Raw genomic sequence first — 20,973 nt, 5'->3', positions numbered from 1 at the left:
TTAATGGTAATTGCTATTAATGGTTATTAAATGATCATGGCTATTTATTGTAATGTAACTAATGTTAATGGCAATTTTTCAGGAAAGTCACAAGAACAGGACAAAAACAGTCACAGTTACAAGAATGTCGAGGCCGTCAGACAGAGCATTTCCAGCATCTTCACCAAAGTTCAGATGCGCAAAAACAAGAAGTGTGCTCACTGCCTCGCCAAGAGAAAAACACTGAGACATGAGGATCGCTCAAAAATTTTCCTGGTCGGAACCCTTGCTGATGCTCCTAAGGAAAAGTATGATTTTAATCAGTTTCTATGGATTTTTTCTTGGATTGTTTTTCATGTTATGAATGATACAATTTAATTTGATAATATTTAAGTAACATGCTGACTGTTTTCCTAAACATGTTACATGGAAGAATGTTAAATTGTCTCATGCTTTGATATTCGGCAGACAAACATTAATGACACCCTTTAAATCTGCATTAATTATGTAATCTGTTGGAGATACTTAATATGCATGTTCTTCTCGGCTGTAAATGAAGTAAAGAAAATAAATAAACTCAAATATTGTCTAACTAGGGGAAAAACAAAGGTCACGAACAACCAGAATGGTGACGATCCTGAAGATGATGGCGATGACGAGGAAGAGGGGGATAACTCGGACACAGAAGAGCCCGCCAGGAAAAGGAGTAGACCAGGTTGAATATATTGTACCTGTCCAGGCCCCAGTTTCTCGAAAATTTCTCAAGTTCTTACTCAACTGATTACACTTTTTAAATCATGTGTGTGTTTTGTAAATATTTACACCTCAAACTTCAATTCCTTAAATGAACTGCTTTTCGGCAATTGCGTTTACCATTCGATGAACGCAACATCTTCAGATATGTTCGGATCGCAATTCATCGCATAACAATACACATGAATTTTTTTTATCTTGTTTTTGTTTGTTTTGTGTCAGCAGGTGCCGTAAAATATAAATAAACATTTAAGAAAGTGTTAAATAATGATATGTTAAATGTATCGTTGCCACAAGTAATGTTAAATGTATCGTTGCCACAAGTGTTTCAATTTAACGTTTAAAAGGGATTTCAAGTTGATGATCTTTTCCCGCGTTATCGTGATGTCATTTGATAAAACATTTCCGGTTACAGTCGGGCCATTTAATTTACAGAATGGGTTAGAAAAGATTACTGAAAGGTTTTCTTAAATGAAATAAAGTATTTTTTTTAACAATTCTTGGATGAAGTAATGCGTTATTGGTGTAAATATAAGTAATGAATTGCGGGATTGATGTCATTATCGGGGATATGAACGCAATTTGTCTGGTCAAAGTACGCATGGAGTGCTTCGGACTCCACACACATTGACCTAAGCCCAATTGTGTTCATACCCCGATAATGACATCAATCCTGCAATTCATTACTTAAATGAAATAACTTCAAATAAGATCTGATTCTTTTATAATTTGATTAACTCTGTAATGCTTAAAATATATCTTTTGAACATAATATTTTCCTTTTGTCATATAAGTAACTTTAACTGAAAGATTGTGAAGGAATAATGGGACCATCTTTTCAATGAAGGTTTTGTTTAAATTTTGTTTTTATTTATTTTTGCAACAATTTGGTAAACAAGTAATTGCATCTTTTATTTATTACTCTCGTTGGCACGATGTTGTATGAGAATGTGGTCTCGTGTTGTTGGGGAAACCAGGTTATCAGCAGTTTTTAAAACAATTTTATGTGGTATACATGGAAGCACTTGTGAATGTACATGTTTTCTTGAGTTTCTCAATGTTTTGACAGGTAATAATTAGGCCAGGGATGTGCAATAATATCAATAATTTAAGATATATGTAATAATGATGTTAGGTTAAAGCTGCACTCTCACAGATATACCATTTTTAAAGCTTTTTTATTTTTGTCTTGAAAAGAGCAAATTTTTGCATAAATATGATATAAGATTGCAGACAAAAGATCAGATGGCGGATTTTCATATTCCTGTTTGAAACAAAATGTATTATGGCTTAAAGCGTTACTTCAGTTTAAGAAAAATGCATAAAACATCAATTTATTGAACTTTAATATAAAAATCTGCTCGTTCTAAGACAAAAAATAAAAAAACTTGTCAAAACGTTCAACGGGTCAACCTGTGAGAGTGCAGCTTTAAAACATGAAAACTAAATTAATTACCATGCATTATATATTTATATTTAGACGAAATATCGGGATCATGATATAACAATAATGCTTAAAAATATCATAATATGTCGCAATATGTATTTGACTACAATATCCATTCTTCGTAACAATGTCTCATAGAATTATAATCTATCTTTTTAGATGTTATAAAATCTAAACAGAAAGGAAGCAGCGTGTCGAACATAAGTATGATCACTCCATTGAAGTTACGGGACCATTTCCGCAAGGTCTGGTCAGCTGACGGAGTGGTTCTACAGGAGGTCTACCCCGTACTGAAACACTCCGGCCTGGAGTTTCCGACTGACATCTTCTTTCTGGAGGCAATTCCTGTGCCACCTACAAAGTTCAGACCAGTCAGTACCTCTGTTGGATGCAGCTTTGTTGTAGTTTTTTCATGACATGTAGATTCTTTCTTTGGAAGGGTTGTTAGAAATGTGTTAGCATTTTTTGGTACAATATAATTAATGTTCTTGGACAAATTTAATAACTATGATCAGTGTAAGCCTAAAATGGGACAAATTGTCAACTACGCTCATACAGACAAACATCACAACTAATATAATGGCCAGTGTTCGGTTTTTTCTTTGGGGGGTGCGGGGGTCTTTATGTGTCCAAAATTTAACCCCCTACACCTGATAATAATAAATAAAATAATAAAGGATCATTGAGCTCTTAACATTGAGCAATTGCAGCAATATAGTGCCATTCATGAATATTACCATAGGGTTGTTAAATTTAAGGTATGAACACAAGTTAAACTTTATATGAATCATGTTAGTATTTTTCCCCTTTTTGCCAAAACGAAGCTATATTTCCACTATCAATGGGCCCCGCCACCATTCCCTTAAAAAAGGAAAAAACACTAAATGCTTCCAGTGTGCACGGGAATTGTGGAGCTTATTTCAAAATATCATAAAATTACGTTGATTAGTTTCAATAATCATTTAACAAAGGAATTAAGATTTTAATTTTAAAATTTAAATAAGCCTAGTTTAATATGTGCTGAAATCTTTGTTTCAAATTATATTTCATTATGACCAATAATTAAAAAAATCTCAATATTACACTACAATACATTCATTTATAAGATGGTCCCCACATTTCTTGCATGTTGATGTACTGCTGTCTATTACTTAAGCTTGGCATCGCAATCTTTCACACAGATCTCAGAGATGCATGATCAGAAGTACGAGCACTCGCAGACATCGAACCTGCTGGCGATCCTGAAAGATAACTCCCTCGTGCGTGACATTCTATGGGAGATGGAGAAATCCTCTGCAGACACGCAGGTTGGCCCCGGCAGCTTCTCGGTGAGTACACTTGCTAGTCTGTTGTCTCAAAGAGAAGTGGAGGTTTTGTTATACTATTGTTATCTTTGTTGTCATGCAAAATTTGTTTTCTGCAAATTATAGCCCAATGCGATGTTCTAAATGCCAACATATGCTTTTAACCAAATGTTAACAAAAAAAATCAAATTTTCTTAGAACAAAAAAAAAACTTTTTTTTTTTCAATTGAAGAAGTTTTTTTTACAAATCAATTGTTTATTGCTGTTTTTTCACATTCAAACTAGCTAAATAATACATGACAAATAAAACAATTGATTTTTTAATTAATAATATTACTTCTTGGATTCTCCAGTTTGAGAAAGAGATCATATAAAATGATCATATGGTTATTAATATAAAAGATCACAGAATCATCCAGATTATTACAAATTGAGTTCAAGATATATATCTCCATATATAGCACACATATTTCCAATGACAGTGTGCATATGTGTAGCAAGCCCCGTAACTTGTGTTTACATTGTCTTTTCAAGAAGAAAGCTACCGTAATAATATTCCTTATTTCTGTGTTTCTTTTCTAGCAAGACCTTGACATTATTCCAGCAAAGACGCTGTATGAAACGATTGAAATAATGTGTATTATTTCTGTGGGTTTTTTTTTCCAGCGTGAACTGAACATTATTCCGGGGAGGACGCTGTATGAAAAGTTGAGTGCCGCTTTGGCTCGACTACAGATGATGATAAACCGGTTTCACGACAGCGAGGCTGACAAGTCACTTACTCAGGACAGCAAAAAAAATATTGGCATTAAACAGGTACAAGCAAGGTCTTTGATAACCCTAGCCTGTTAATGTCAAGGCTGTGTCAAAATGTCTCTTATGTCTGAAAAGTAGTAACTATCATGGACTTGATGCTGATACTTACTAAGCAGCATTGAAATATTGAAGGTTTCAGTAGCTTTTGACATAACCTTATAAATAAGCCTTATTATCTTCTTCTAGATCTTTGTGTTTAAGTGTACATTTAGTGGGAATATAGAATAGTTTCAATGTTTGTTATGTTATGTATTCCTATTGAAAGATTTCTAAAGATTTCATCTTTAGAAATTTGTCTTTATGTAACATCATGACCCCATTTCTCCAACATTCTTATGTGTAACTCACCTATGAATCTTATTTCATTAAGCCAAAATTACTTACTTAAATATGATTTTATAAAACAAAAAGAAGTTTATCTTATATAACAAACATTATTTCCATTAAAAGCCCCCAAAAAGGAAAATATAACTCAATTTATACCAAATCATAAATATTTTGCTGTCGGAGCTTGATCCTGTTATTAGGGATTTAAAATATTTCGAGAAATTTGGACCAGGTTTCAAGACTTCATTTATTAAATAGATATTTGTAATCATTTTTTTGAATGATTTAAAGGTAATTTTTACACTTAAGTAAAAACATAAGTGTAATTGTTGGATTTTTCAGGTGCTTGAGAAGAAGTCTGGTTTGTTTCGCAAGCACATGATGGGTAAACGTGTGAACTTTGCAGCACGTTCAGTTATCTCCCCTGATCCAAATATCAACACAAATGAAATTGGTATTCCCCTCGTGTTTGCCAAGGTGCTCACGTACCCTCAGCCCGTCACTCCCTGGAATGTCCATGAACTGAGACAGGCGGTCATCAATGGGCCCAGCATCTACCCTGGGTAAGGGACACACTAAAGCCTAAAAAATTAACATGGTGTTATTTATAGTTTTGTTTCATATAAGAGTTTGTGACTATTGAACGTAAAAAGTGTGTAATTCCCATTGAGTAAGCACAAAAATAAGAAAATAAAATTAAAATATAAGTTTTTAATGAAACTTGTCCCAGGTCCTTGCCAACACCACCCCTTCAATGAGCAGCTTCACCCAATCTAATATCTTATCATTTTGTTTTCTGCAGTGCAACCCACATTGAAGAGGAGAATGGTGGTGGGACCCTACCGAAAGGGAACCAGCCAATCCAGCGCCAGGCTATGCCAACTCCCTATCTACACTCAGCAAGGCCATCACACTATCTTAAACTCAACATTTTGTTTTCTGCAGTGCGACCCACATCGTCGAGGAGAATGGGCGTGTGACTCTACTGAAAGAGAACACGCCAAACCAGCGCAAGGCTCTCGCCTACTCCCTCTCTACACTCAGCAAGGCCATCACACTATCTAATAACTCAACATTTTGTTTTCTGCAGTGCGACCCACATCGTCGAGGAGAATGGGCGTGTGACCCTACTGAAAGGGAACCAGCCAATCCAGCGCCAGGCTCTTGCTAACTCCCTCCTTACACCAAGTCAGGTTGACGTCTCCAAACCCATCAATGGAACAAAGAAGGTACACTCAGCATTCAATAAATATAAATTACTCTTGTTGGCATGGTGTTGCGAAAGAGAGTACTTGGTCTTTTTTGTATCTGGAGTACCATAGGGAAACCCACTTTTAGTGCTAGATGAACACCAGCCCAACTCTCTTGATTGCAAGCTGAGACTCGAACCCAGTGCAAATACATGCGTGTGTGTTTGGAACATGTTCGTGTATTATTGCAAGCTATGGACATCTCTGGTCATCTCTGGATTGTTGTCATGGAAAAATCTTTCATGCTTTTTCTGTTTTTGTCTTTAAAAAACAAATATGTCCAGAAAAGATCTCAAGTCCTCCCAGCTCCCTAAGTCAGTGCTTTTGTTAACATTAAGGTCACTATGCTGCACGAAGGTGTTGTAAGTGTATGAGCTTACATGCCAATTAAGGGTAACAGATTCCTGAGGTAACTTTACCTTATAGTGAACAGATATGTGAGTAAATTGTTTGCTAAAGGTACCAGATACTATGCCGAAGTCGTTGGGACCTCGGGAAATATTTCAAGATAACGAACATTCGATATAACTGAAGTACAAAAAGTGAATAACTAAACCCAAAACATTAAGAAAAGTTTGACATAACCTATACATGAGATAATGGAGTTTGACATAGTTTTCGGTTCAAGAGTTTGGGCTGTACATATTTTAAGTGTATTTTACAGGTAACAGATACATGATTTAATTGTGAGGTCTTTTGACATTACAGTAGCAGATGGGTGAGTTGATTTAATGTTACAGGTGTTGAGACATTTAAAGAATGGGGATGTGTTGCTGCTAAACAGACAGCCCACGCTTCACAGGCCCAGTATACAGGCACATAAGGTGAGGGATATGAGGAACATTCTATTAAGGAAGCCCACAGCTGCAAAATCATATAAGGAATGATTTATATTTTTATGCGTTCATGCAGTATGAATGCACGGCTGCAATTTCGCAAAAACATGATGCCCGCTAGCAAATTTCCAAAATCGCAGCCAAATGTTCATAGTGAATCAATGCACAAAATATAAAAATAAATCCTTATATTTACATTTTTCCTTTTCATTACTTTTATTTTTGTGATAATAAGGACTTTAGTTTAATGATTTTCGTGTTAATTAAGATAATTATTGAGATTTTTTTTGTCATGTTTTATAAAGTCTTTCTTACGAAACTCCACCTATAGAGGTCACAAAAGGTCGACCGGCTAATGCAAAATCGATTTTATCTTAGAGAAAATCAAGTGCAAATGTAAATGTATATAATGTGTATAAAGTCCATACATTAATGTGTTAACATTAATACGAGATTAGTCAAAGGCTATCTTACAAACCGAATGATAATAGGGATTATTTTTTTACCATGTCTTTTTTATTTAGTCATGTTTTATAAATCATGACCAAGGTCTTTCAAGATTACGAAACTCCGCCTACAGAGGTCACGAAAGGTCGACCCGATTATGCAAAATCAATATTATTGTAGAGAAAATCAAGTGCAAATGTAAATGTATTATTTTAAGTCCATACATTAATGTGTTTACATTCAAATAAGATTAGTCTAATGCTATCTTACAAACCTTATGATAATCAGGATTTTTTTAACCTCGTCTTTTTAACGAAGACGTCAAATTATTATGATAGCCTTGTTGTATGAGGGCGACGGTGGCAGGGTAAAAACCTGCTATCTAGGCCATAATTCTTGGAACACATGTTGCCAGAGACAATAACTATGTACATGTGTAGGAAGGGCCATAACTCCTGCACTGTAAGTTATTGTGTAATGCAATATTAGTTGTTGAGTAACCAGCTGGAAAAACATGATTTATAGTGCTCGCTTTGTGATTAAATTGATTGTGTTTTGCATGGTATTTGTGGATCACATTACTTTAGATTACATTAGATTACATAATATTGATGTTTTGCGTTTCTCCAGATCAGGCTCGAGTTTTGAGTGGAGAAAAAACATTGCGTCTTCACTATGCCAACTGCAAGGCGTACAATGTAGACTTTGATGGGGATGAGATGAACGCCCATGAACGGCAAACAAGATCGCCAGGGCCGAAGCCTACAATATTGGTATGTTATCATCAAAAGTTAATCCTGGTGTACATAAAATCAAGACTTATTGTCATAAAACAGTTAAGTTACATGTTCACATTAAGAACACTTGTATAACTGGTGATATTTGAACAGGAACTCCAAAGTTTGGTTAGCGTTCAACAGCCTGTCTCTCTAGTCGTGAAACCTAGTCTAAGAATTATGATCAATAAGACCGGACCCTTGTATGTAAGTTTGGCTTCGATTATTGTTACAAACTGTGCTATGTAAAATTTAAAAGGGCTGTTGCTAATTTGGCAAGTCCATTACCTGCCACCTTATGTTATAATTGTTGCCAATTTTTGTCCCGCACAGTGAGTACAGACTTTCAGTACCTGGTACACAAGGACGGTACGCCGCTGGCGGGACTCATCCAGGATCACATGGTGTCCGGGGTTACCCTTACAATCAGGGGCAGGTTCATTTCAAGGTAAATTTCTAAACAAATGAAGGAGTCAAAATTTAGCACATTCTACAGTCTATGTGTTAGTATAATGGGAACCACTGACAATGTATAGTATCATTTATTATTTCATTATAGCAAATACAAGATAAATATATTTTAAAATGAGCTTTTAGATAAAAAACTTATCTCTAGGCAAAAAATACCTTGATGCTGTGTCATTGGTATTACATTTTGCGCCGACATATCCGCAGCATCAGATCAAACTTACGCAGGCATTTACTTCAGTGTTGATTATTCAGTCATGATGAGACTTGGTGACAGTGTTTGTGGACTTGATGTCTCTGTCAGTTGGTGGATTGTCCCGGGCAACTGAAGCTCCTCCCAACGTCCATCTTGAAGCCCCTCCCCCTGCAACCGTCATCCTTAACATTAACACAATAAGGACTGTAGGGCGCGTGCTGAAAACGTACAAAGCACAAGACTTCTGAAACATTCTGAACCACGCTCCACAAGCTTATGGGTTACTGTTGGTGTCATTCCCGTTGTAGCACAATGTTTAATAACAGAACGTTGTTGTGTTGTTTACGTCGTATTTCATGATTTTAAAAATGATATAGTATACATTTTATTAAAATTGTTGTTATTTTAATAACATTATTCGACTGGTCCACAAACTTTACAAACAACCCTCATACCATCCCCTCATCAAATAAATAAAATCATGGTTGTCATTGTTGTTAGACACTTTTCTTTTAGATACAATTGAATTGTTGGGAAGCATGTGCCATGTTTGACAGTATATCTTAACATTGACTCCCTTATATGAATGGTAACAAGTAAATAAAGCTTAACCGTTCAGTAACAATCATGCGGATAAATTACTATACACTTTTACCGCACGCAAGTTATTCAACGTTGTCATTGGCAACATAACATAAAACACCCATGAATTGAAATTATTAACTTGTTTAGAAGGTATCATGTACATGTGTATAATCAAATATCTTTGGATGTGGGTGCAGTAACTATTATTTCGATTACCACAAAGGAAAAGGTCTAAGGATTACAGATTACATTTGTGCAGACAAAAGGGGGTTCCCAGCTTTATCCTCAAACAGCCCCAGCTTATTATGGCAATAATGTAGTCGGTAAGGTGTTCCCATTTACATGTATAATCTTTCCCCCATTGTTTTTCAGGATCGTAAGTTTGTGCAGGCTATCGGGGAATTTCAATGAGATAGCACTGACCAAGTAAAGCAACAATACAGAGGTGGAGGAATTTTTTCCAGGATTTCTGTGGCCTTATAGCTAAGTAAACTTGGCGGTGGGCCAAATTTATACCATCTTTGGAAACTCCAGGTATTCTTGGGCTTCTTATGATGTACTGATAAAACATTTTCATACAAAGAATTTATGTATGTTGCTATCAGCCGCAACCTTTTTAGCTCACCTGAGCACGAAGTGCTCAAGGTGAGCTATTGTGATCGCCCGGTGTCAGTCGTCCGTCGTAGTCGTCGTCCGTCATCAACAATTTGACTGTTAACACTCTAGAGGTCACAACATGGGCACAGTCTTAATGAAATTTGGTCAGAATGTTACCTTCAATAAAATCTTGGACCAGTTCGATATTGGGTCATCTGAGGTTAAAAACTAGGTCACCAGGTCGAATTAAAGGAAAAGCCTGTTATACCCCCACAAACGAAGTTTGAGGGGGTATATAGGAGTGAGCTTGTCGGTCGGTCTGTCGGTTTTCATGGTTTCCGGACGAAAACTCATGAAAGGCTAGACAGATTTGAAAAAAATTTGGTACACAGGCGAAACATCAGAAGATACAGGTCAAGTTCGATATTGGGGCTGGTGGGGCCAAGGTCAAGGTCACTGTTACTAAAAATAGAAAAATGGTTTCTGCTTCATAACTTTAATTGGGCATGAGATATTGTGATGAAATTTGCTGTATAGGCAGCCTCTGTGAAGACAATGCTTGTGATTGAAAATGGGGCCAGTGGAGTAAAGGTTTTTGTGCATTGTTACGAAAATAGAAAAACGGTTTCCGGACAAGAAGATGCAGTGTGCAGTAACCTTGGAGTTATGGCCTCTTTTCAAAGGAATGGTTTGCCATTCCTTTGTCCAGGCGGCATTTGGGGATATTTGTCACTCCTGTGACAGCTCTAGTTAACACTATAGAGGTCACATTTATGACTGTTTCTTCAGGAAACTTGGTCAGAATGTTAATATTAATTATCTCTAGGTCAAGTTTGAATCTGGGTCATGTGCGGTCAAAAACTAGGTCCCCAGGTCAAATTGAAGGAAAAGCTAGTTAACACTCTAGAGGTCACATTTATGACTGTATCGTCATGAAAGTTGGTCAGAATGTTTATATAAATAATCTTTAAGTAAAATTTAAATCTGGTTCAATTGCGGTCAAAAACTAGGTCACCAGGTCAAATCATAGGAAAAGCCTGTTATCACTCTAGAGGTCACATTTATGACTGTATATTCATGAAACTTCAGAATGTAAATATTGGTTAGCTTAAGGCCAAGTTCGAATCTGGGTCATGTGTGGTCAAAAAATAGGTCACCAGGTCAAATTTAAGGAAAAGCTTGTTAACACTCTAGAGGTCACATTTATAACTGTATGTTCATGAAAGTTGGTCAGAATGTTTATATTAATAATCTCTAAGTAAAGTTTGAATCCGGGTCATGTGTGGTCATTAGGTCAAATCATAGGAAAAGCTTGAAAGCACTTCAGAGGTCACATTTATGACTGTATGTTCATGAAACTTAGTCAGAATGTTTATATTGATTAGTTCTAGGCCAAGTTTGAGTCTGGGTCATGTGCGGTCAGAAAACTAGGTCACCTGGTCAAATAATAGGAAAAGCATGTTAACACTTTAGGCGCCACATTTATGACCATATGTTCATGGAACTTGATCAGAATGTTATTCTTGATGATCTTTAGGTAGAGTTTGATCAGGGGTAAAAGAGGTAAAAAAACCAGGCCACTAGTTCAAATCATAGAAAAACTTTGTAAACACTGCAGAGGTTACATTCTATTTTTAATTACCATGGAACTATGTCAGAATGTTTGTGTTTATGAAGTCTATGTCAAGTTTGAAACTGGGTAACCTGAGTTCAAAAACTAGGTCATGTAGTCAAATCATAGAAAACATTGTTAAAACACTGTTGAGGCCATATTTTTTACTTTATCTATATAAAACCTGGTCAGAATGTACTTATTACAGCAAGGTAAGGTTTGCAACTGGGTCATCCGTGATGTTAAAAAAATCATCTGTGATATTAAAAAAACACTTGGTCACTAGGAAGGATCTAAGTAATATATTCCAGCAGGTATAAATGTTTTGATTCCATACCTCACGATTATATTTGGATGTGAAACCCAAATCTTTAGTCCTGTTTCATATAACCTGAATTGGTATGCGGTAAAGCCCATATAACTAAGTCATTATCTTACTTTAACTTATATGATCCAAAGTAGCTGAAATGAAGATGATCCTTTAAAATTGTAGTCTAAGGCTGATAGGGAAGAGTTTTGTCACAATTGCCCTCGCCCTGAAAACACTTATTTCACACTTGGATCAGGTAAGCGATACAGGGCCTTCAGGGCCCTCTTGTTTATAATTTGAGTTGTGTCTTGTATATTGTTATCCGAATGGCTCTGTAATGGTTTGCACTCCTGACTGTTTGGCACAAAAATACAGCATCGTAGGACGAGTTTCATTAAAATGAACTTTGTCCTCTCTTGGATGTTTTTTTAATCACGGACGTATTGTATGCGCTGTTGTTATAGTTGTTTTTGTCAATGTAAACAAATTGCGCTGTCAAGATTTTACTCGAACATCTTGGTACTTTAATTTAAGGCCATGCCCACTGTCGGCACAGTTGATCGGTGTTTTGTATGTCAATCTTTCATTGATTTTTAGTTCATGAGCTTGAGTGGTTACATTTTTAATTCTCCCAATTTGAAATGTTCATGCTTTTGACATATGGCTTTAAAACTTTGCATGCTTGTTCACCATCATGCCCCCATTCTGTATGCAGGAGCAGGTCACTGTATCGAGCATTTTGACAGAATTATGCCCCTTTTTCGACTTAGAATTTACATTAAAGTTTGCATACCACCTCAAATATTTTCCAATTCAATTTATGTAAATATCTCAGCACATCATGTATTGCATTGAAATCTAATCAAACAGTGATCCATGCATGTTTCGCCAAAACGTTTCAATCCAATACACCGAAAAGCGGCGGAATAGTCGAGCGCGCTGTCTCTGTGACAGCTCTTGTTAATTCTTCCAATTTGAAGTGTTCATGCTTTAAAATTCCCAAAATGAAAAGGCCAGGGCCATGTTTCAATAGAATATCATATTTGTAAATCTGACGCAGCTAAGATTGCTATGGTACATCGATAAAATTACGGGCAGAATCTATGCGCTAAATGTCCTTATGGTATTTGTATTGAAACAATTTTATAAAAATGAGATTACACTTGGATATTTAAAACAAATTTTATTGGCAATATTTGTGTGCTTTTTAAACAGTGGAATTTGTGGCCACGTAGCTAATAAATAAAAGGAACTATAATGATGTATATAGACCAATACTTTTTGTTTGTACACAACTTATATGCTTTAGTTTGTTTTGATCATTTAGTCAAAAATGAGTTCAAATGATAATGCATTTAAATAAAGATATAAGTTGACATCACCCTATATTGTGCAACTTAAAGCTGCACTCTCACAGATTGAACGTTTTTGGCAACTTTTTTATTATTTTGTCTTGGAACAATTTATGCGAAAATCCATGGAAACCAGTAACTAGCATATAAGACTGCTGACAAAAGATCAGCGAATTTTTATATTTAAGTTCAAAAATGGATGTATTATGCATTTTTCTTAAACCATTAGCCATAAAACATTAATTTTGTAACTGAAATATGAAAATCTACAAAGTGATTTTTTGTCATTAATCTTATATCATTGGTTTGCAGATATTTATGCAAAAATTTGCTCTTTCCAAGACAAAAAATAAATAAGTTGTTAAAATGGTCAATCTGTGATAGTGCAGCTTAAAGCGATGCAATATTTTTTAAACATGACCCTCAGGCCCTGGCCTCATATTATTTTTGTTCTGAAAAAGCCCTGAGGCAATTAAATAGGAAATGTTGTTGATGTAAGAGGCTAAAACTTACCATTATAAGACCATCCAGCAGAAATCATTTTAGGTTCATTGAATGTGTTTACAATTCTTGTTCTTAACCAAAGATCATTAAAGAACCTGCATAATTAAATACTATTACACTATTGTTTTCGAATCTAAATAAACTGTCTTTTCTATTCTATTTTGTTATTAATGGGTTAAAATCACTGTTCTCTCTCAGGATTTATTTTAGGAATGTCAGACTGAACGTGGAGGTCTAGGGAGGGGACCTGACCCTGTTCTCTCCCTTTTTTTAGTATTTCATTCAATGAAGTCGCAATTTGACATATAGTATAAGATCTCTTAAGTTAAAATGTGTAAGAAAATGCCACTCAAAAAGAAAAGAAAACATAAAGATTGCAAAGTTGATGAAATTTAATGTCTTCAAATAATAGTTGCATCATTCGTACATCATAAACATGTACAGGTGAAACAAAGTCAATACATCAAAAACCACATGTCATGGTTACATTCTGAGGGAGTCAAATATTCTTAAAATCTTGTTCTCAAAGTGGCAAATTCACATATCTTACACTGACTATATTAAGAAAGACATGTACTAGTATTTTTTACATCATTAAAGCATAAAATGTTAAATTAATTGCAGGTGACCATTTTAACAAACCCGGGAGACAAAGTTTCAGGAGGGGGTACCTCTGGATCCAGTATCCCGCATAAGACCTCTGCTCCTGGCCCTGTCCAGACCCGGACCCAGAGGGGTGGGGCTGACCTTGCCGTCCACAGCAGCACGGACCCCCGCCAGCCCACCGCCCAGGATGAGGCTAAGATGCAGGACATACTGGCAGACCCTGAAATCAGGGACATCTTAGTTGATACGAAGATACAACAACTGTTTGAGACTATGAGGAACGACCCTGGAAGTGCACAAAGGTAACATTTCTAGTACATTAGTGATGGTATGGTGATCACATATGATTAGATGATCGTCGATTTGTGACCAGCATCTATGATAATCAGTCATGAGTGAATGTGGGATGATTAAATATAATCGAATAATCATCAATGGGTGAACAACATTATCTTCGCTCTACTATGGATGGGTTTTATATAATTTCAAGTAGGTGCACTGTGGTTAAAATACAATTTTTTAGTTGACCTTAGACATATTGTACAACCTTTACCAACATGATATATGGTCACGTGGTTTGCATGAAGACAGTGATTACTGTACTGTAAGGGAAGTAACGCTGCGTGGAGTTTGATAACATGGGTAAAAGCATTTTCTTCTTTAAATCTTGGTAATAACTTGAAGTACTAGCAATAATTGATATCCTGCCACCAAATCTGTTCTGATTGAAGTACCTAACTTCTATGCTTTATCCCTAGTATGGTTCTCATTGTTACATTAGTTTTACCATGTAATTCTACATTAGAAAAGTAGTTACATATTCAAGAATCATCACTAATTTCATTCGTCATATTTCGCAACCACCTTACGGACAGGAAATATACCAATCGGAGATCCTCGGCCATTTTCCATAAAAAACATTCCCGGATATATATACCGGTACATCAGTAAAAGTAGTTCCTAAAAAATAATAGTATTGATTAACTGTAGTGTATTTTGTGTTACTTAACTTTAATTGATTGACAGTGATGTGCATTATTGCATAAATATTCAAGATCACCAATGGCACAGTTATAAAGATTAACTGCTTAATTGAAATTACTACGCGATCTACTTGCAGCTTAATTAAATATAAAACTAAATGACATTGAAAACCAGCATAAACATCCGATGTTTTTTTTCGATAAAAAGTGGCTGAAGAGTTCAGGATGAAGGAAGTTTATGTATCTCTACTCGATTTTTTTTGCATATTAAGTTTAAAGCTCGGTGAAAGATGACATGAAGTACCACTTGTATTTTTCAGCAGTTTCTTCCTTCAGTTATGAGTGTGCCATTCGAAGAGTTATCATTTAAAAAATATGTTTTAAAGTTGCACTCTCACAGATATACCGTTTTTACTCTTTTTTTATTTTTTGTCTTGGAATGAGCAAATTTTTGCGTAATTATCTGCAAACTAGTGATAAAAATTTGCTGACAAAAGATCAGATCGCAGGTTTTCATATTTCCGTTAGAAAATTAATATTTTATAAGGTTCAAGATAAATGCATAAAACATCAATTTTTGAACTTAAATATGAAAACCTGCGATCTGATTTTTGTCAGCAGTCTTATATCACTGTTGTGATATAATATCAATAATATCAATGCATTTTCATATAAATTTGCTCGTTCCAAGACAAAAAATAAGAAAGTTATCAAAACGTTTAATCTGTGAGAGTGCAGCTTTTAAGGTTGTGCTTTCAGTTTTGTTTTTATTTTGTAATAAATGGCTCAATTGTTTTTAAAAAATATGTTGATTCTTATACTTCTCAAATACATATTATTTGAAAATAATTGTTCATGGATTTCTATGAAGTTCTTACAAGGATTCTGTAGTTTCGCTTATTTCCCGAGTTTGATGTTGTCTTAAATTAAAAAAAAAATGTATTAAAAAACATGCATTTTGTTTGTTATACACTTCTTTTCCCTTTTCATATAAATTTAAAGAAGCTGCATATTATTTTATCGTTTCATTTATTTTCTAAAATTCAATTGTTTCAAAATTGTCAAACAATTCACCAACTGATTTAATATTGTTAGACAAATCATCAGAAGGACTTTTGATTGAGGCAAATTCTACAACCATAGCACCAGTATAGAGTTCTTTTAAACTCATGAACTCGTTTTTGTCTTTTGATTTTTATTTATGAATGATTTATAACTGTAAATACCAAGTTATGACAATGAACAAGTCCAGTTGCGATTTCTTGCACAAAGATTTGAGTTTGTTGAAATATTTTATAACATCTAAAAGGTGCTTTCCCTTGTCAGTGTTCATAGATTTGTAATTTAGGCTTTCGATAAGGATCAATTGATCGAACTTGTTTTGACATTTTATCAAACATAGATGCTAGTTTATCCAAAAGGGTGCCTAAAAGGTTTGAAGGTCTGTAAACACATTATATTTCAATTTTGTTAGAAATTCCTGTTCACGGTCCATTCTGTATGATTTGTAGAACGAAAATTGGTACTGTTTCCATCACATTTACGTCTTTTTCCAAGGATGATAGTGAACCACATTGAAAGGAGTAGTCCTATTAATACACACATGGGAATTGAACATTCGCCAAGCTTTTCTCGGTTTCGAGTCATCCATGCCAAGAAATCCAACCAATTTTCGATTAAGAAGGAAACCCCTGTATGCTAGCATATACCTGGATTTTAGCAGCATATGCATTATGTTCCATTCAGTGGTTTTGTGCTAAGGGTTAAAGGGCTGACTTGGTTCTCCATGTATTTTTTATCAGTTATCTGCCGTAACAGCTAATTCATTTCATTTAATGGCCATTACGACCAGCATGAAATTCAGGGGAGCAGTGATTTTGGTCATTTTTTGAAAAATACCTTTCTATAGTGCATGTTTCTAAGGTTTAACGCTTCAACTCATTTTGATTATTACGACACTTGTCAAAAATAAAACAAAACATTCAATAATAGTTTATTATTAAGTATTGACATGATTTTCTTAACTATAAAAAGTATAATTATTAATTAACTAAGCTAAGCATTATCAGTTATCTGCCGTAACAGCTAATTCATTTCATTTAATGGCCATTACGACCAGCATGAAATTCAGGGGAGCAGTGATTTTGGTCATTTTTCGAAAAATACCTTTCTAAAGTGCATGTTTCTTAGGTTTAACGCTTCAACTCATTTTGATTATTACGACACTTGTCAAAAATAAAACAAAACATTCAATAATAGTTTATTATTAAGTATTGACATGATTTTCTTAACTATAAAAAGTATAATTATGAATTAACTAAGCTAAGCATTACATCTTTGATGTTGTTTATGAACAATCTCCTTGATAACAATATTTAACTATCTAAACCACACCCTTGAATTATGTTTAAAGATTGAAAACATCAAGTACAAATGTACTAACTATATTTCTTAGTTCTCCAACAGCTAAATATTTTCCTCACGCCGGCCAAATTCGAATAGCCTCTTGTAGAACAATACCGTAATCAAGTCGTTTAATTTAACAACTTGATTACGGTATTATTCTATAAGAGGCTATTAGGATATTGCCGGCGTGAGGATGTATTTTGACCCAAATAGAATCACAAACTCCAGTCAAACTTATCGACTACCGGCTCAAAATGTTATGACTCATGTATATTTAATAAAATGATACCGGGGAGTCGTTTATCTGTGGATGTCGAAAATCTGCTTAAAGGGGCTGTACTTCGTATGATAAAATAGCGAAAAAAAAATGTCGAAAACTGACATAAACTTGGCATCGATGTGTACAATGCATTGAAACTTACTAACTGAAGTACCACATAGTTAACAATTTATTTAAAAGTTTAGCAGGTATTTGGTATTTTTTCATTAAAAAGATTACTGGGTATGGCTACCAGGTAGTATTCATTACTTATGCGTTATTGGCTAGTCGGTGTTATCACGTGATATTACCGAGGTACGTGTATAGCTTAATTATGTAATTAATAGAGTAAGCCGTTGTAGCTCAGTGAATGTGACGCTGGACTGCAATTTTGGCGACACGGGCTCGAACCAGGTCTCTGACACATTTTTTTTTTTACATTTTGGTACTTTCTTTTACAATTATGATATCAAAGCGCAACACATTGCATTAGATAATTATCCTGAGATTTGTTACAGAAAAAAAACTTTTTTGGGTGCGAATCTGGTGTACAGTCCCTTTAAGGGTTCATTGTACTTTGCGCTCATTATAAACAGATAAATGAAGGGTCTTCGCATTGATACAAAAAGCTTAGTTCCTTAATTCACATCATCATCATCGGTGGTGGTGGTGGTTGTGGTGGTGGTTGTGGTGGTGGTTGTGGTGGTGTTGTGACGGTGGTCACTAACATTTTTATAAGAATAACGTTATAATATTAACTTTGCGCTTTAGAACTTTAAATGGTTATATGTTGTTAATCATCAATCATAAACAGGTTATGATAATCAAAGGATCTAAGTATGTATTTTCCAAGGCCAATTTTAGTTGTGAGTAGTTTATTGGTGGATCATAACCTGTGTATATTAACATCTGATATATCTGATTCATAGTTCTCTCCCTTGTTGTAAAATTTGCCATTGTTATTAGTTTTTTTCATTAAACTGTTTGAACGTGATTTCGTCTAGATTTCGATACCCAAGATACCCAAAGAATATATACAAGAAATGGCTACTTTATGAGTGTCCGAACTTTCTAGATATAAAAACCTTACAAAGGAAATACCCGTTAACAATTCATGCTTAGCATATCCCTGAGATCTTCCATTTTTTCTAGAAATATTAATGACCTGTCATACTTTACCATGGTATCAAACTCCTAGTTTATCCAATACTTGGGAAATCAAAACGAAGCATATGCATTTGTGAAAAAGGGGCTTATTTGTGAATACAGGGATATCAGCTGCACATGGGCAAGATGGAAACGGTGATGTTTATTCTCCTGGGGATTCTGTATCAACTTAATGCCAACGTTATCTTATCGGGTACATTCATTTATTATACTTGTTGCTGTAAGTTTTGATATGGTTGTTGGTGCCTAGTGAATATTTTAAAATTTAAGTTGTTTTTTTCCCGAAACATTGTCGTTATATAATTGTGATTCTTTTTTCGACTGATGTCCTTTTTTAAAATCTATACATGTGTAAAAGCAGCTAGTATAGCGCGACAGATTAGTTTTTATCGTTCCCTATGTTCTAAATTTTGAAATGTTGCTATATGCAGAGCCGGTTTGATGTTATGTTGTCTATTGTGAATGAATTGTTTTTAAAAAAGAAAAAGCGACGTTGGGCCGCCAAGTCAGAGTACTCAAATGAACACTTGGAAACAATATGTGATGACTTCTTCGACACAAATGCTGCACCGGCTGCGTGTAGAATGCTGAACTTAAATGTGTAAGCAATTTTTAATTCATCTAATAATACTTTTATTTATTGAATGTACATTTTTGAAATATGTTGCTGTTTACGTTCATGTATAATAACATATTATTTGTTTAAGAACTGAGGCCATTGTAATATCGAGATTGCAATGGTACTACCGGACATGAATCAAACACTGACGACCGTTGTCATGGTGGATATGGGAGTCACAGCTGTGAAAACTTTGATTTATGCCACTTATCTGTTTGTTTTTATCTTATTATTGCTTTAAAGTATTCAACTGGTATTGGTTGGTCATAATTTTGATTTTGATAAGTTTGATTTATTGAGCCATTTTATTAGTATTTTTTGTAATCCGTGATACATTTGCAATGTCAAATATTCATTTTAGATTCGACGTACATAAAAGTACGAATATATTGAAAATCCACGATCAGTCTTAGCTCTATTTCACAAGCAATTGAACGAGTAAGGACAGTTCCAATGATCCTTAAGCTTCAGTCTACTGGAGGGCAAAACCATGGCAGAAAATTCTGACCGGTCATTACAAAGCATTGCGCTACTCATTGTATTTAACCACAAACTCAAAGATGGTTTATTTTGTTGGTGATGTATCATCACAGACGGCATGCTTTTAAAAAGATCAAACCCAGAACCATATAATTTGTATCGTCACAGCTGACAGGCAGAGTTTAAGGACAATCCCGAGAGTGCGTTTCATCTCAAGATATCTCATTTGTGCGCGTCTTGCTGCTGCGATATGCGGAAACAGTCATATGAATCACCCAGAAGGATTCTCCAGTGAACAAACAAGATTGAATTCAGTGTCAAGAAGTGATTTGAATATTTTAATAATTCATTTTATTTTAAGAGAACGGAAGAATATGTATTTTCATAGTGTTTAAAACAAGTTTCTAACGTTTATGTTTTCCACTTCTTTGTGTTGATCTGTACTATTGATTTTGCATGGCTTTGCGCTTTTTGGTTTGAATTTGTGAGTCTGATAATTTTATGTGTTTTGCATTATATGACAAAGTCGTAAGATTAAATAAGTGTGTACTGACTTAATATTTACAGTATCAAGGACACCGTCAATTTCTGTAGATAATCATGAATCGGGTGAGTTCATTCTTTTATATGTTTTCAATTATTATTACTGACCGTAAATAATCTATATCGAATTATCGCTATTCGGTAAATATGTCCACTTAAATTATACTTACCTTCAGATGATACAACCGTGCGGCTTGTTGATGGGGCCACTCATTACGAAGGCCCTATCGAAGTGTACATGAATGAACGCTGGGGATCAATATGTGATGACTTCTTCGACACAAATGCCGCATCGGTAGTGTGCTGAACTTAAATGTGTAAGCAATTGTAACTCATCGATTAAGTCCTTGT

The 20,973-nt window shown here is 34.9% G+C and overlaps 1 protein-coding gene across 6 annotated transcripts in view; it reads left to right on the top strand.

Annotated features, from left to right (window-relative positions):
* LOC128238495 (DNA-directed RNA polymerase I subunit RPA1-like) overlaps nucleotides 1-19,173 on the top strand; it is an 83,964-nt gene extending 64,791 nt beyond the window's left edge. For 4 of the 6 annotated variants that reach the window (XM_052954472.1, XM_052954467.1, XM_052954471.1 and 1 more), the window contains 13 exons: nucleotides 83-287; nucleotides 576-694; nucleotides 2,339-2,550; nucleotides 3,361-3,507; nucleotides 4,150-4,299; nucleotides 4,969-5,189; nucleotides 5,717-5,855; nucleotides 6,617-6,700; nucleotides 7,795-7,932; nucleotides 8,269-8,383; nucleotides 9,557-9,718; nucleotides 14,184-14,467; nucleotides 19,083-19,173. In XM_052954472.1, coding sequence (XP_052810432.1) covers nucleotides 83-287; nucleotides 576-694; nucleotides 2,339-2,550; nucleotides 3,361-3,507; nucleotides 4,150-4,299; nucleotides 4,969-5,189; nucleotides 5,717-5,855; nucleotides 6,617-6,700; nucleotides 7,795-7,932; nucleotides 8,269-8,271 — 1,418 coding nt within the window. In that variant the 3' untranslated portion in view covers nucleotides 8,272-8,383; nucleotides 9,557-9,718; nucleotides 14,184-14,467; nucleotides 19,083-19,173. Of the gene's footprint in view, nucleotides 1-82; nucleotides 288-575; nucleotides 695-2,338; nucleotides 2,551-3,360; nucleotides 3,508-4,149; nucleotides 4,300-4,968; nucleotides 5,190-5,716; nucleotides 5,856-6,616; nucleotides 6,701-7,789; nucleotides 7,933-8,268; nucleotides 8,384-9,556; nucleotides 9,719-11,886; nucleotides 14,468-19,082 lie in introns of all 6 variants that reach the window. The other 2 variants (XM_052954468.1, XM_052954469.1) reach the window with 2 other exon arrangements.
* Nucleotides 19,174-20,973: the final 1,800 nt, after the last annotated feature.

Source organism: Mya arenaria, chromosome 6 (assembly GCF_026914265.1).
Source record: "Mya arenaria isolate MELC-2E11 chromosome 6, ASM2691426v1".
Classification (NCBI taxonomy): Eukaryota; Metazoa; Mollusca; class Bivalvia; order Myida; family Myidae; genus Mya; species Mya arenaria.
This window is presented reverse-complemented; position numbering and strand designations above follow the sequence as displayed.